This window comes from Bidens hawaiensis, unplaced genomic scaffold (genome assembly GCF_021521415.1).
Source record: "Bidens hawaiensis isolate Kalapana, Puna unplaced genomic scaffold, B.hawaiensis_p1.1 tig00015978_1, whole genome shotgun sequence".
Taxonomy (NCBI): domain Eukaryota; kingdom Viridiplantae; phylum Streptophyta; class Magnoliopsida; order Asterales; family Asteraceae; genus Bidens; species Bidens hawaiensis.
In genome coordinates this window covers 384,551-400,000 of record NW_027492440.1, presented here as the reverse complement: position 1 = coordinate 400,000, position 15,450 = coordinate 384,551, and the positions used below count along the sequence as shown (strand labels likewise).

The window sequence follows — 15,450 nt, the reverse complement described above, 5'->3', positions numbered from 1 at the left end:
CAAGTAACGCAGTTGGATAAGGCATGGGGATGTGAATCGCAAGTCGCATGGTTGAATCACGTCCCCATCATGTTTTCTTTTAAGTAGCGATCAACGACTACAAACTCGTTATGCTCGAGCTGGTACTTGAGTCCATATGCGAGCAACTGGGCTTTGCCAATAAGACCGTCCGCTATGGGCGCGGTGAGTGGGGCTCGGAGGGCGCAGTAGAAGCGGACGCGGAAGGAGGGGGCGCCGTTGTGACGACAGGCGCGCTCTCTCACACACACACATTATATGCATATATATATATATTGTTAATGTAATTAAAATATATCTAGTGTAGGATTTAATTATGGTATGTTATATGTGACGCATCATCAAGACTACATAAATTCTACACAATTTATAAAAAGTCTGCCCATTCCAAAACAAACATAATCCTACACAATTAACACAAAAGCTTAAACATTATAAAGCAAACACAATATTATGTATAGGTGAATATTAGTTACGTGTTGGTGAAAGTTAATAACTGACAATCTGTGTAGACGAATATGAAATATGTGTAAGCGTATATGAGTTGTGTGTAGATGAAAATAAAATGAAATAACAATGTGTAGGTGTTAGTGTATGTTTTAATTTAAGTATATATTATGTTATGTGTAGTATGTGTAGGGCTTATCTACAAATTATGCATTTTTTTAATATGTTATGTGTAGTTATGTTTATGTAGTATATATGTATATATTATATTAAGTGTCTGTAGTATTACGATATGTGCTTGTAGCATTTCTAAAATGTAGGTTATTAGTATAGTCTGTGTAGGTTAATACGAATATATGTGTAGGTTCTTAATATGTTTGCATGTAGGTTATTAGATAAACTTAATTAGCACATAAATTAACTAATAAAAAATAAAAATGAAACTCAAAAAAATTAATGTGGTGGCTTTTTGTGTAGTTAAATATATATTGATGTTATTATTATTATTATTATTATTGTTGTTGTTTTTCTTTTTCTTTGTTATAAAATTTTATTACTTTATTTATTTATTATTATTATTTTATTTTTATTTTTTTTACATTTTCTAGATGTGAAATTGTTGAATATGTAAACATACTTTAATATAGGGGAAAATCAATTACATAACAAAAAAAGCACTGTTTGTCGTGACATAGTTTTAACTAAATATACCAATTAAAAAGAATAAAAGGTGATCATATAAAGTTTACTGTTATGTGATTTTGTTTATTGTCTTGTCATGTTTTTTAAATTCAAATAACAAATACTACATTAATAAAGAATAAATTGAAACTTCCAAAAACAAAAAACTATACTTACCCAAATAAACTAATTTATTCTTTACCTTTATGCCCTTTCATTTAACTAAAAGGAGAAAAGAAAAGAAATTTTGTGATTGGATAGAATGATTTCTCACACTTCTCGCATTAATATGACTTCTCTCCTGAACTTAAGCCTATATATATATATAGGCAATGTATAGAATGAAAACATACTTGGGTTGTGAAAACCCGCGAAAACCTTATGTAACATCGTTTTTTTTTTTGTTAGATGTAATATATGTTATAACATTTAATACAAAACATCGAAACATTAAAAAAAATTGTTTTGCTATTTTTTAACATTTTTTAGTAACTTTTTTATATGTTTTTAGGAGAGAGAAAAAGTTATATTTATGTTAACATTTTTTATTAACTTTAATTGTGGACCACACTAGTGGTTGTGATTAATAGTTTTCAAAATACCAAATAGTTTCCTATGATCTAGAATTTAGCTTATATAGTTCCTTAAATAGGCTAACATATTTCCTAACTTTAAATTTTATATCCTTCCTACTCTTCTTACAAAACTATGTATTTTTATTTTAATATATAGGGAGAGGATCAAAAGAAAACTCACCTTTAGAGAGAAAACTTAAAAACTCCTAAAGAATTATTTTTAATTAAAAATAAAAAAATATTTTTAAATTCTGTTTTAGCCATTATTCTTATAATTTTCTTATATTTCACTCAAAAAATATTTAAAAAATAAAAAAAAAACCGCTGTAATGCATATACATATTATTGTGCGATACCGTTGTATTACACATGTGTATTACTATGCATTTTGAGTTTAATAGTGTTTTATTACATATATTCAATATTTTTGTATTGTATATGTGTAGTAGTGTTGTATTATATAGAAAAAAAATAATAAAATAAAAGTCGATGTGGTGCACATGTACGTTAATGTTGTATTACACATACGTACTAATGTGTATTCGATATGTGTATTAGTCTTATATTACATATATACAATAGTGTGTATCAAATATGTGTAATAGCGTTGTTTTCTATGCAATACAAACACTTTTGCATATATGCAATGCACACTATTACACATACACACTATACCGACGAGGTTACCGACAACTTTTTTTTTTGAACCAATAACAACATATAAGAATAATAGAAAAAAAAGAAACTTTAAAAAAAAAATTTAAAAGTTAAAAATAGTTTTTTAGAAGTTTTTAGGAGTTTTTAAGTTTCTCTTTAAGATGAGTTTTCACTAGAACCCACCCCTATATATATATATATATAGGGGCGCCCAAGGGGCATTAAACCATTGCGGGGCGGGCTTCGAAGCCCCGTTTTCTACGAAGCTATGGCATGACGTTGACGTGACACTGTTGAGGGGCTTCGAAGCCGCCAACCATAGCGTATAGGATAAGCGAGCAACTGATCCTTTTAATGCGAGCAACTGATCTGCGAGTAGGTGGGTCGGCCCAGGGTGCAAACAGCGAGCAGCCTGATCTGCATTGCGAACAACTGGCCAGATTATCTGCAAGCCCAGCTGCACCTAGAAGCTAGTTGGGCCTGAATTAACAAGCCTAGTTACTTGTTGGGCCTAATCCATTCTAAACAAAGCTAATCCATGTTAGGCGAAGCTGATCCATGTTAAACAAAGCTAATGCAGCTTAGAATAAGCAGAACTAACCGGCCTCGTCAGTTCCATTAAGTCCCGATAACTAAACTAGTTATCCCGTTAATTTTAGTAAATTAATCGGATGTGATTATTTCTGTTAACAACAATAAAAGCTAAATAATTACCCCGTTACTCCGTTAGCTTTAGTTAACCACAAATAATTTATTTAGAGAATTCTGGGGGTTTAATTAGCATGGTATGTTACCTAATTTAACTTAGCTAACCTCATTAACTTGGTTAAGTTAAGATAACTAACCTTGTTAATTAAAGTAACCCCAGTTAGATCAGTTTGACTCAACTAACGAGATTACTCTATAAAGTAAGCTTAGTTAACTTAATTTACAAACTTGGTTAAGTTCTGTCAGTTAGTTATGTGGTTAATTAACACATGTATATGTTAAACAATAAGTCGTGCTCAGTTAAAGAAGAGGATTACTATTAACTCAGAACGTCTCAGGAACCAGGTGGTTTTCTAGCCCCTATCTTTTTTAACGTTTTGGGGCTGTGTGCATACTCGTAAGTAAGAAGGCTAATATACTTGCTTTAATTAGCAAGTATATGTTATGTAAAAGTTATATATATTTTTATATATTAAATGAATGTATGATTATAATAGAGTGACAGACCCTTGTAATGCATGTGAAGGTTAGGGTGGCAGACTTTTATAATATCTATAAATGTTAGGGTGACAGACCCTTATAATATTTATGAATGTTAGAGTGGCATACCCTTATAATATTTGTGAATGTTAGGTTGGCAGAACCTTCTAATATCCGTGAAGTTTAGGGTGGCAGACCCTTCTAATACATGTGAATAAATAGGTACTAAGTACGATAAGTAAGTGTGCAAGTTGTATAAGTATGTATGAATGAAAAAATTAATAAGTTAAGTACGGGGACTTATATGAAAGAATGCAAATGTATGACATGTCGCCTGTTAGACTAGAATTCACTCAGTGTACCTTACTTTTAGTATGCACAAAAGCAAATATGATGAGGCAGCTGGCTTGAGAAGTACACATGGCAAAGACTTATCGTTTATGCTTTTGAAATGTTAAGACAATGAACTCATTACATTTGTAATAATTTGAATGGTTGTGTTTGTTGAATCAATGAAATTAAGTATTTCGTGAAAAGTTTTAATTAACTCTAATTTTAAGAACTGTGTTTATGAGTAAATCCAACCTAAAGTAGGGCATCTGGGTTCGGGGCATTACAGTTTGTCTGGAGACATACAAATCGACAGGGGCAGATGAAATGTTGTCTCAATTAGGGATGAGCTCGGGATGGTACCAGGTACCGACCGAGTACCGATCCTGAAAATCGGAAATAGTTGGTACCAGTACCGGTACCGAAATGTTCGGTTCGGTACTAGTATTTCGTGAAAAATTTGAGAAATACCGGTACCGTACCGATGCCGAAAACTCAAAACTTGGTACCCGTTCGGTACCAGTACCCGTACCAATCGGTACTCGTACCGAAATGCTCATCCCTAGTCTCAATCAAATTATCCTATATCCTTACGGAAACATGTTTTTTAATGTTATGTTCTTATGATATTGGGCAAATAACATAAAAAATCAATATACTTCTAGTGTTGCTCATATAAATCCCTAAACAATTTTTTACATATAAAAAACCTACCTACTTCATTTAATTTCTCAAAAAAATCCTAAACAAAATTTTGCATATAAATAACCAACATATTTTTAGTTTTTATCAAACAAGTCACTTAACAAATTAAATTATATATTTTAAATGATATATTCTTAAATCACAAACATATATTACTAATATTGTTACTAAATTAAGTTAATATATAATATTAAACTAAATTACACTTTGAAACTAAGATTTACCATATTACCCTCCAAGGCCCCAACCATTTTTTCTTCCCACGTTACCGGCAACACCTCCATCACCATCTTTGGCAATGTCAATGACATCAATCTTATATCAGAAAACACCTCGCTTGATCTGAACCACGGTTGCCGCCTTGACTGATTTGAGCCATTGTCGACGTCGCTTAGTCTGCTTTGAACCATCTCGTCACCTGTCTGATTCCATTGATGACGCTGTTAGTTTCTAGATGTATGACAAGGCGATCGGATTAAGCGGCGAAGACTGTTCAAATAAGGGGAAAGCCATAATGATTGCCCATGGCCGGAGATTTGCCGGAAGTGTTGCTGGCAACGAACAGGGAATTGTAAAGAAGAAAAATGGTTTGTGGCCTTAGGGGTAATCTAGTAAAATAACAACTTGATATTGTTTAAAGTGTATTAATATAATTTTAGTAATTACATTAATATATATAGTAATTTAAGAATATAACATTTAAAATATATAATTTAAGTTGTTAAGTGACTTTTATGATAAAATCAGAAGATATATTGGGTTTTTAGGTGCAAAATTTTTTTAAGGCACTTTTATAAGAAATTATATGAATTGTTGGTTTTGTATGTATAAAAAATTGTTAAGAGGCTTCTATGAGCAAAATAAAAAAGCATGTTGGTTTTTATGGTATTTCCCCTATTATATTTCTAGTTACAAGTTATGCAAGTTTATACGGAAGGCACAAGCTACAACTTACAAATTGGGCTGATGAGTGTTGATGGTCTAGTGAATTTATGTTAAGTAACTTGATTAATTATACCTTCTTATATTCTATATATTGGGAACATGGTTACTTTTGAGTGTATTTTTGGTTTTCAGATTTTGGAGGATAAGCATATGTTCGGACGGTGTTCATGGGGAGTTTGGATAAAATACCGAAGCCAGAAACAAAAGTTGAGCAAGAAGTGCTGACAAGAAACAGTCAGAACTTCAAACGGACCTATCTCATCGATCAAGTGTTATGCTAAGACGTGCCTTTGTGCTATTGATTTCCATACACGTTAGGCTCCCAAAGCTATGCTTGAGGACTATGAAGAGCGGTAGAGAACTTAACAAAACTTTCCACTATGTATATAATTTCAATGTTGTATGATTTTTATCATTAATGGAATGATGCTTTTAGTGACACATCAGTCATAGCCGTATTGACGCGCTACACACATACTCCTTGAGAATACCCTACTTACCCTACCTAGCTTGGTTGTTTAGGTTTTTGTATGCTTCATAACTATCATCATCTTGTCCATATCATATCCCCGATCGGTGCAACTAACTGTTGGGCTGAGCACGGTTCGGTTCGGTTCGGTTATTAGGCGAAACCCAAACCCAAACCGAAGTAATCGGTTATTTGAATATGCAAACCATTCGTTTTTGGTTTACCGGTTTTTGGTTTTCGGTTAATTTCGGTTTCGGTTCGGTTATTTTCGATTTTTTTTCAATTATGTGTTGACATTGCAAAAAAAAAAAATTAAAAAATAAAAATGCATATATTAAGCTTGTATAAGAATGTGTTAGAGTACCACAGTCCACATATATATTGATTTCAAAAAACAAAAATAGGCATGTGTTACATGGAACTATACGATATAAAATTGCTAAATAGAGTTTGAAAATTAAAAAGCATTAAAAGTTTAGTCCTGGTATTCATTCATCATCTTATTTATTTATCATAAAAGTTTAGTTCATTCCTCATCATCTTGTTAATCTTTATCATCATCAATCAGTTCGGTTCGGTTTTTTTCGGTTTTTTAAAAATGGATAACTGAATCGAAACCAAAATTTCGGTTTTTCAAAAAAGCAAAAAATTAACCGTCGGTTAATGCTTCGGTTCAGTTTTTTTGGTATGATTTTTTTCGGTTAATTTGATTTCGATTCGGTTAATTCGGTTTTCTGCTCACCCCCACAGTCCGTACGTCTTTAGATTCCTTTATTGCAATAGTATTTAATTTACCATCAGATTGACAATCTACAGTACTCTTCGTTTATACATAAAAGGATTTCTTTTGAAATACAATTCTACCCTACAATAATGACTCACAAATTACCTCAATTTAGCATGTGCATGCTATGTTCCGTTTAACACGTTTTCTTGTTAACCGCGTAATGTATCCTATAGAGAAAACTTGTGACAAGTAACTAACTAAAAGGTTAAGCATCGAGGTACTGTTTTACAATTTTTATCTATCCTCTTCTGCATTTTTACATTGAGCACAACTTTTCACTTCGCAAGGTGCAATTCAGTATAACATTCCTTGTTTTGGATTCGCTGATCATTTTTGGAGGAAGCTTTCGCCTTGTTTTGATTGGTTTTCCATCATATTACACATATTTACCGCGTGTCAACATGTTGCGTCCATGTTATTGATCTTTAAACATCTTCATGCTAATCGCGTTAAGCATTGCCCTCGAGTACTGTCTAGAAGCCATTTTCCAATCCATTCCGGTAGTCATCATGGCTGTAAATTCCGGGTAACTGATCCGTCCATCCTACGATACAACAAAGTGGTCAAACTCAAGGTATGATTATATTTTGTTGTTTAAGTTATTACTTTAGTTTTGAACTCAAATTACCTTATCTAGGTCTGCATCAACTATGATTTCATGGACCATTTTTTCGTTGTGTTGATCAAGGTGTCCATCACACAAACATTCTTTTAACTCGTCAAACTCGATGTATCCATTTCGGTTCTTGTCAAAATGATGAAATGCTTTACGGAGCTGTTCTTCATTGCTAATCTTTCTTAGGTGCACCAAAATTGTCAGAAACTCCTCACAGTTTAGCACCCCGTTGTGATCAAGATCAGCCTTTTCACAAATCAAAAAGATTTACAGTAAATGAACTAGAGGTGGCAAAATAAGAGAGCCAATTAGTGTTTATTTTATGTTGTTCCAGTAAAATTTATTTTGCTAATAAAACGAATTACAAGCTCTTAAACTTAAATTTTTGTGAGACTTATGGCTAGTGTAATTTGTTTACTCATTTGCTATTGTTTATATATTTTTTTAAGCTGTCTTTGTATTTTACCATATTGAATTATAAGATGAATATTAAAGCTAATGCTAGGAAATAACTATTTGTGTTAATGGGGTTGGTGGTCCATTGACAACATTAAGAGGGTGTGACCAATATTTGACTGTTACTATTTTGCAACCATTTTAACATTGATACTTTGGTCACATTTATGTCAAAGGTTTTGTGGCCCGCAGTGATGGACCTACAACAAAATCATGGAGGTTCACTAACCTCTGTGATTTAAAAAAAATAGTGTTATATATATGAAAAAGCTTCAACCGACCCCTGTAAAGGACTGAGAAAAGGAGAAAAGAGAGAAAGGGGAAGAAGAAATGTTGCCGGAAAAAATTCTGGCGAGGGTGAAGTTAGTAGCGGGAATTGGGTTTTGGGGAAAAAAAACAAGCTCATAAAAAAATTGATATTTTATTAGGTGTGTGGTGTCGGTCTTTTCCAGTTTGACTTCATTCTTTTCTTTTCACTTTTTTTCTTCATTTTTTTTATTTTTCTAATAATAGTATATAAGTTAAATAAATAAAATTATTTAGTTTAACACTGATTGCAAACCTTATTTATAGTTTTCCGATTTAACTAGCTTTCATTTACATTATTTTGTTATTTTATTTATCTTTTAAATTTATATATATTTATCAAGTTAAAAGTTTCTGACTCTGTCACTGTCTTTATATAAAAATATATAAAGTTTATTCACATGTTCATCGCATATGTAAATCAATGCGTTTTTCCACATCAGCTCGGGGCCTTGTTGCCCTAATGTGGCTCACGTTTGACGTAATTTTGTATTAATTGTATTCATAATTTAATTTGCATTATCTTTTTTAATGTGACCTGACCCGACCCGACTCGATCTGACCTGAAGCAACTGAAAAAATTAATATCCAGTGATAGGCAACCTATCCTAAAATTTCCGACCCCTATAAAAAAAATTTCTGAGTCCGTCACTGGTGGGCGCTACAATTTACAAGCTCTTTAGCGAACAATTTTGAAACCTTTTAGAAGCCACTTGTAAGAAAAATCAAACAGCCGTTAACTTTATTGCATGCAGGCCAAATTTTATTTCTATGTTTTACAATATTCGTGACATTTTTCTACTGAATTGAAACAATCGTAAATTTTGGACAGTTTTGCGACAACAAATATATTTTATTTTAAACTATTGTTTAGAAAGTTTACGACCAGCATTTAAATTTAAATTTTCATTTTTCATTTTTCAACTTTAACAGAGTTACCAATAACGAGTATTGTCACAAAATTTTGCAGGGCGCTAGTGTTGCGACTGATGAGATTTCTGTCGCTAAATTTGCAACTCCTTTTGTTTTTTTTTTTCTTTTTTCAGTTACAAATTACCTAATTGTCAGGTAGTAGTAAACAAAATAGAAAGAAATTGAATATAATTTGAGAATAAAAAGATGTACTCACGGCTTCCATGAACATTTGAATATCTGGATCAGCCACGGGTTGGTCTCCGATTACGGTTAGACCGTCTTTGAGCTCTTGAAAACTTAGTGAACCGTTCTTGTCTTTGTCCATGTCGTGGAACATCTTTTTTAACCCATCCATTTGTTCTGTTGGTAAATTTTCTGCTACCAGCTTAAATAATAGGATAAAACAGTCAAATTTCAAAGTCAAATCAATGATTTAAAATCGTAAAAGAACTTACACTAATTACTTTCTTTTTGAACTTGTTCAACAAACAGAACTGTTGAATTTTTGTTCTAACATTTTCTCCCAAAGGAATATCAGGGACCATATCAGCATTTTGTATCCACTGGCATCCTACAAATATATTAAAAATTATTGAAAGGTTCGTGCATTGATTTAATCAATTGAGAAAGGAATTTAACCGTTATGTATTAGTTATAAGATGAAAAAAAAAAAAAACTAGACGCTAGTTTGAGTAATTTAATTGATGGCTCTATAACTATAACTATATGCATTATTTGGGAAAATTGGTTTTTACTAAAAATCCAATTTAGAAAAGCATGGAAAAACTACAAATTAAATTACCCTTAAGGAGATTAGAACACAAGTTTGTGTTCTATGCACACATAGTTCTACTTTGAAAATCAACAAGGTTTTCCATGACAGACGGCCTTCATGTTGCCGTGCATGATGTAAAAAAACCATATAGATCGATTGCATATGCTCTTACATAACATGAGAAAATGGCAAATCTACCATTGTAAATATAAGCGAAAATTACATACTGAGGACTTGTTCAGCAGTGAGGCGTTTAGATGAATCGGATTCCAACATGCCCTTGACGAGATTCTTGGCATCCTCGGAGACCCGTGGCCAAGGGTCTCTTCGGAAATTTATCTCACCCTTAATAATCGCCTTCGCAATTCCTTCTTCAGTTTCTGTGTTATTTACATCCGCATATGAAGAAGTGATGTCAAATATGTATGCCCATTGGTTTCATCAATATGCCCATAAGTATCTTGTAACTTATTTTTAAAGTTAAATGAAAACATGATTGTCGTTCAATACCTGCCCAAAAAGGAGGAACTCCACATAATAATATGTATAAAATGACACCAGCACTCCAAACATCAGTTTCTGCTCCATAATTTCTTCTAAGAACCTCTGGTGCCATGTAATATGGGCTTCCAACTATTTCCTTGAAACGTTGCTCTACCATATATGACAACAAAACCATCAATATTTAACCAAATAACTTACACATCAATCATATAGCATGTTACCAGGCTCAAAGAAGATAGAAAGACCAAAATCAATTGCTTTTAGAGCAGCATTTTCGCCTCGGTTAGCATATAAGAAGTTTTCAGGCTTCAAATCTCGATGTATAACACCATGTTTGTGGCATACCTACACAAACATGCATAACCAACGTCCTTGGTTAGATATAGTATTGAGATGACCAAGATAATATTGATCAAGGGGCAGCTCAAATCTACATAAAAATATATAAAAGTTTCATCTACATAAATATAATTTGACACTTAGAGCCTTAAATAGGGATCCAGTTTTCAAGGTTTAACTTTGATTAAATTGCAGGTTTAGACAAGGAGAAAAAAGAGTGGCTAAGAAAACTGTTTTCACAAAAACTTACTTCAACTCTAGAACGCGTCATTATGTTACATTTAAAAATTCGTATAATGTATAATATCTGTTTTCATATTGCCATGTGTTAGAATCCTAAGCAAAAACATTTTTACAACATTAGAAGACAATTTAAGACCTCATAGAGGTTGAGGTTCCCGTATGATCATTGGTCGCATCTCCGTCGCTAAATATATAACTAGGAAAAAAGAAACCTGGACAACTTCAACAATTGTTTTGGTAACAAGAGCAGCAGCTCTTTCGGTGTAATGACCTTTAGCGACGATCCTATCAAATAACTCACCACCCTGACAAAGTTCCATCACCAAATAAATAGCATCTTTATCCTCAAACACATCTTTATACATCACAATATTAGGGTGTCTTGGCAAATGCCTCATAATATCAACCTCTCTCCTAACATCTTCGATGTCGATTTCCGTCCGCAACCGGCTCTTTGATATTTTTTTGCATGCCACCTTCTCCCCATTCGCCTTGTCTTGACATTCATACGTCACCCCAAACTCACCACGCCCGAGCTCTCTTCCAAACCGGTATAGCCTGAATATGTCGCTACCCGACGAGTCATTGAGCACGCGAACCGGTCGACGGTATTTCTTGGACCTTGTTTGTAGTTTAGGGGTTCGAAGGTCTTGATCTAGTGGGGTTACGTGTTTGACATTGTTTTTGTGTTTCTTGATTAATCTTTTATTGGCAATGGACATGCAACCCCCCATGGGAATGATGGTGTTTTTTGTGACGATCGATGCTATTGATGCAAATTTAGGGTTTCAGTTTAGGGGGTGGCATGAGGGGGACAGAGATTCATCATTTCAAATGTTATTAGGAAAATAGAGCGTGTGAAAACCCTGATTTTGTGGAGAGATTGTTTAATTTTGATTTGTTTTGTGGCTCATGCTTCTACATTATGTGACCCTTGAATGAGTATGTTCTTTTGCCTCCTTTTTGTTATTTATACATCTATCTTTTTGTTTTTAGAACTGGCCTTACTTCGGGTCTAAAAAGTTAAGGTGGTTATCACATGAATATAGGGGTGTCAATTGTTTCCAATTGAATAGTTGTGGATTGACAGTTTGAGTTTTCAATCCTTACACAACTAATATGTTTTATCGTCTTAAAAGATTATCTTTAACCTTTACACATTTAAAATTATATAACCCAAACGTGACACATTTAACCTATATACCTAAACATGTAATATGAGTTGGTACACTAACATAACTCAAGCCTGTCACGACTACATATTTTGGGTTGTGGCGACAATATGTCGTTGATATAGAGTGGAAAAGCTATTGCAACGCCATGTATAGGTGTTGACGCTAAAAGATCGTACGTGTAGGTTTATAGTTTTGTCGCCATAGACATCTTCTCTGCAGTCACTTCTCCCAATGACATGTCATCCTATAAATATGCATAAAGGGATTATTAATTAAATTACGTTAGCCATAAATAATAAAAAGAAATTATTATATATGTACTTTGTATCAGTAGTACAAGTCGTCTCTATAAATATATTAAAAAATTTTGGAAAGTTAAAAATGAAACGATTTTTGAAGCCGATGATTTGAATACGGAGCTATTCTTTGACTCTATTTTATATTTCTTGTTTCTTTGGATTGTTACTAGAAATAAAAAAACTTAAATATCATGGGCCGAATGGATTCAAAACCCTCTTCTTTTCATGTATGTTTGTTGATCGCTTAGTTAGTTGTTTTTAGCCGACACATTATGATTATAATACATCTTTGTCGTTCAAAAGGAAGAGAAAATTAATAATTTTGTCCTTTTAAATATCCAAAATTATGGAATTGATCCTTTATGAAAATGACTTTCAGTTATTATCCTTTATTTGCATGCTTTGCTTGATTTTTGTCCTTTAAGCTAACGGATGTTAAGTATCTGTTAAGTCATTTCATGTGCAATGCACATGAGAACGTTTTAGTCTTTTTATACTTCAAGTAATGTAATTAAAGATTTGGGTCTCCAACACAATTATGATAAAAAAAAACAGTAATTTAAATAATATTAAATAAAAACTACAAAAAATATATTTATCAGCCCTAAATTTAATCCCCTTTATTGCATTATCCCTGCCGACTCCCCCCTTTGCCGGCACGCCACCATCAAAAGGTCCATCAAACCTGCAAAATGACCACCTCACAACTAAATTGAACCATCTCTGCATCAAACCTGTAAGAAAGGAACCTGCAATTCGAAGTACAACCTTATTAAAGACCTTCCAATTGAACCATCTTAGATCGTGGTGGTCGGATGTTTTGCCGGAGATTGCATCTTCTACTAGTACTCCCCGTCACAACCACTGTCGTTTTCAGTTAACATTTTATTATGATGAGAAACTACAACACCCATGTCTACAAAATCCGCACCGATTTGATCTGAAAATTGAAGAGAGAGAGAGAGAGAGCTACAGGCATGGTGTCGTGCAAAGTGCCAGGTGGTGACGAGTGACGACGGTTTTGTGGTGAGGCTGTGACCGGAGACCCTAAGTTAGGGGATAGAATGGTAGGTGGGTGGATTGGTTGGTTATGAGGTGTGGTTGTTCGATTGACATGTCGCAGGGAAAATCGGGTGGCCCGTAGAAGGCAAATGGTGATGCTAGTGGCTGAGAAGACAAATTGGTGGTGATGGTAGAGTGAAGTATGGTGTATGAAAATTTTTTTTGTTTTTATTTAATATTATTGAATTACTTTTTTTATCATAATTGTGTTGGAGGGCCTAATCCTTAATTATATTATACAAATAGTCCTTGAAGGATAAAAAGATTAAAATGCCCTCATGTGCATTGCACATGAGATGACTTAATGGAAATTCTTAGCATCCATTAACTTAATGGAAATACTTAGCATCCATTCCATAATTTTGGATACTTAAAAGGACAAAATATGTAATTTTCTTTCTAAAAGGAATAATAAATTAAAGAAAATTTTTATTTAAATAATTTAGGCTGATGAGGGCTTTTGTTAGTTAGACAAAAACCAATGTTTTTAATGAAGACAATTTACCTGGAAAGATAAAGGAGAGATGGGAAAAGACGGGTCAAAGGGTCTTGAAGCTTGAAAGTCAAACCGGAAAATGAAAGTTCCTAAAGAATACACCATAAACATTATGAACGATTTTCTTTTTAGTTGGGGGCTGAGTTCCCAGATTATTTTAGGGTTTTAGGTTATGTTAGTTTAAATAATAAAGCCCATAAATTCGTTTATTTGGTAATCAAACTCGTTTAGGAAACAAAATAATCAATAAATAACAAAATCAAGTCTAATATCTTAAAGATCATTTCTTAAGTATCAAGAAAACGACTTGGACTATTTTAAAACATTAATTGACATAACTTGGATCTTAAGTTTCGTTAATTTAGTCAAAAATATAAAAGATTTGGCAAAATTACTCCCTGTGCTTCTATAAACGCGATTTTTAGCCGTTTAAGCGATTTTGAGAGTGGTTAAGGACTATTTGGCATGATTGAAAGTCACGAAATTATAATATAAGTTAAACCAAGTTAAATATCAATAAACACAGGTTTTAAATAGTTCTAAAAATCCGAATTACATTCCCGAATCGGTTTAATCTTAAATGAATATAAATACAAAAAATCCAGGATGTTACATCTTCTCTTGATAATTGAAGCTTTGTTAGACTTGAATTTGGAAAGAGATTAACCTTGAAGTGTGTACGTAAATTTTGTAGAGTCAATGGGTGAAGACTTGGTTTGAATAAGTCTTCTATATATTCCAAGTATGTGAGATGCAAGGAGAGGGATTGTGTCACACCCCAATCTAATGCGGAAATGTCGGGGTGCAAACCGTTGGTTTACAGCTCACAAGGTACTATCATACAATTTAAATATGACAATATCTAATTATTTATTTATTTCAAAATTCCAATCAAGTACACAAAGTTTAACAAATTACCAAAATAAAAATAGTACACAAATATCTTTTAATTTATTAACTAAGGTCTCTCTAAGTGTGTCTTCATCTTAACTTCAACCAAATGATAATCTGCAAATGCGTACAAAATAATTTAGATTTGTCAACACGAGGTTGAGTGAGAAAAGTCACCAGTTTTGACATTAATAATAATAATGTATAAGTAAAATGGGCAAAACTAATATTGTGAGTGTAAATCAATCAAACAATTTGCAAATAGTTGTGTTAGTTGACCATTGCCAAGCGAATCGGGCTTTGGCTACTATGACAAGTAAATACAAATAAGGGCGTCGGTTGGCCATCGCCTAGCGAATCGGGCTTTGGCTACTAACACAACGTATGATCATACTTTAATGTGATTATGATTGACCTCTCCGAATGGAATAAAGTAAACAATTAAGCAATTAGCATTTAATTGATAACACACAACACTCACAGCTTACTAGTGCGAATAATATATAATATGTAAATACTAATAAGTATGCAAGTGTCCCCAAAATGTTTAAGAGTTGTAAAAGACATGGGG

At 33.0% G+C, this 15,450-nt stretch overlaps 1 protein-coding gene across 1 annotated transcript; it reads right to left on the bottom strand.

Annotated features, from left to right (window-relative positions):
* Positions 1–7,036: 7,036 nt before the first annotated feature.
* LOC143550267 (calcium-dependent protein kinase 24-like) lies at positions 7,037–12,064 on the bottom strand. Its single transcript, XM_077040949.1, has 9 exons — positions 11,169–12,064; positions 10,596–10,719; positions 10,381–10,524; positions 10,098–10,250; positions 9,551–9,666; positions 9,310–9,480; positions 7,431–7,664; positions 7,225–7,346; positions 7,037–7,079 (listed from the first exon to the last, which is right to left on the bottom strand). The coding sequence occupies exons 1-9, from the start codon at positions 11,688–11,690 to the stop codon at positions 7,037–7,039; spliced, it is 1,629 nt and encodes a 542-aa protein (XP_076897064.1). The 5' UTR covers positions 11,691–12,064.
* Positions 12,065–15,450: the final 3,386 nt, after the last annotated feature.

Coding starts and splice junctions, on each gene's coding strand:
- LOC143550267 (XM_077040949.1), bottom strand. CDS start 11,690: ATGGGGGGTTGCATGTCCATTGCCAATAAAAGATTAATCAAGAAACAC. Junction 9,667..10,097: donor CACTGCTGAACAAGTCCTCA/GTATGTAATTTT, acceptor ATATATTTGTAG/GATGCCAGTGGATACAAAAT. Junction 7,665..9,309: donor TTCAAATGTTCATGGAAGCC/GTGAGTACATCT, acceptor ATTTGTGAAAAG/GCTGATCTTGATCACAACGG.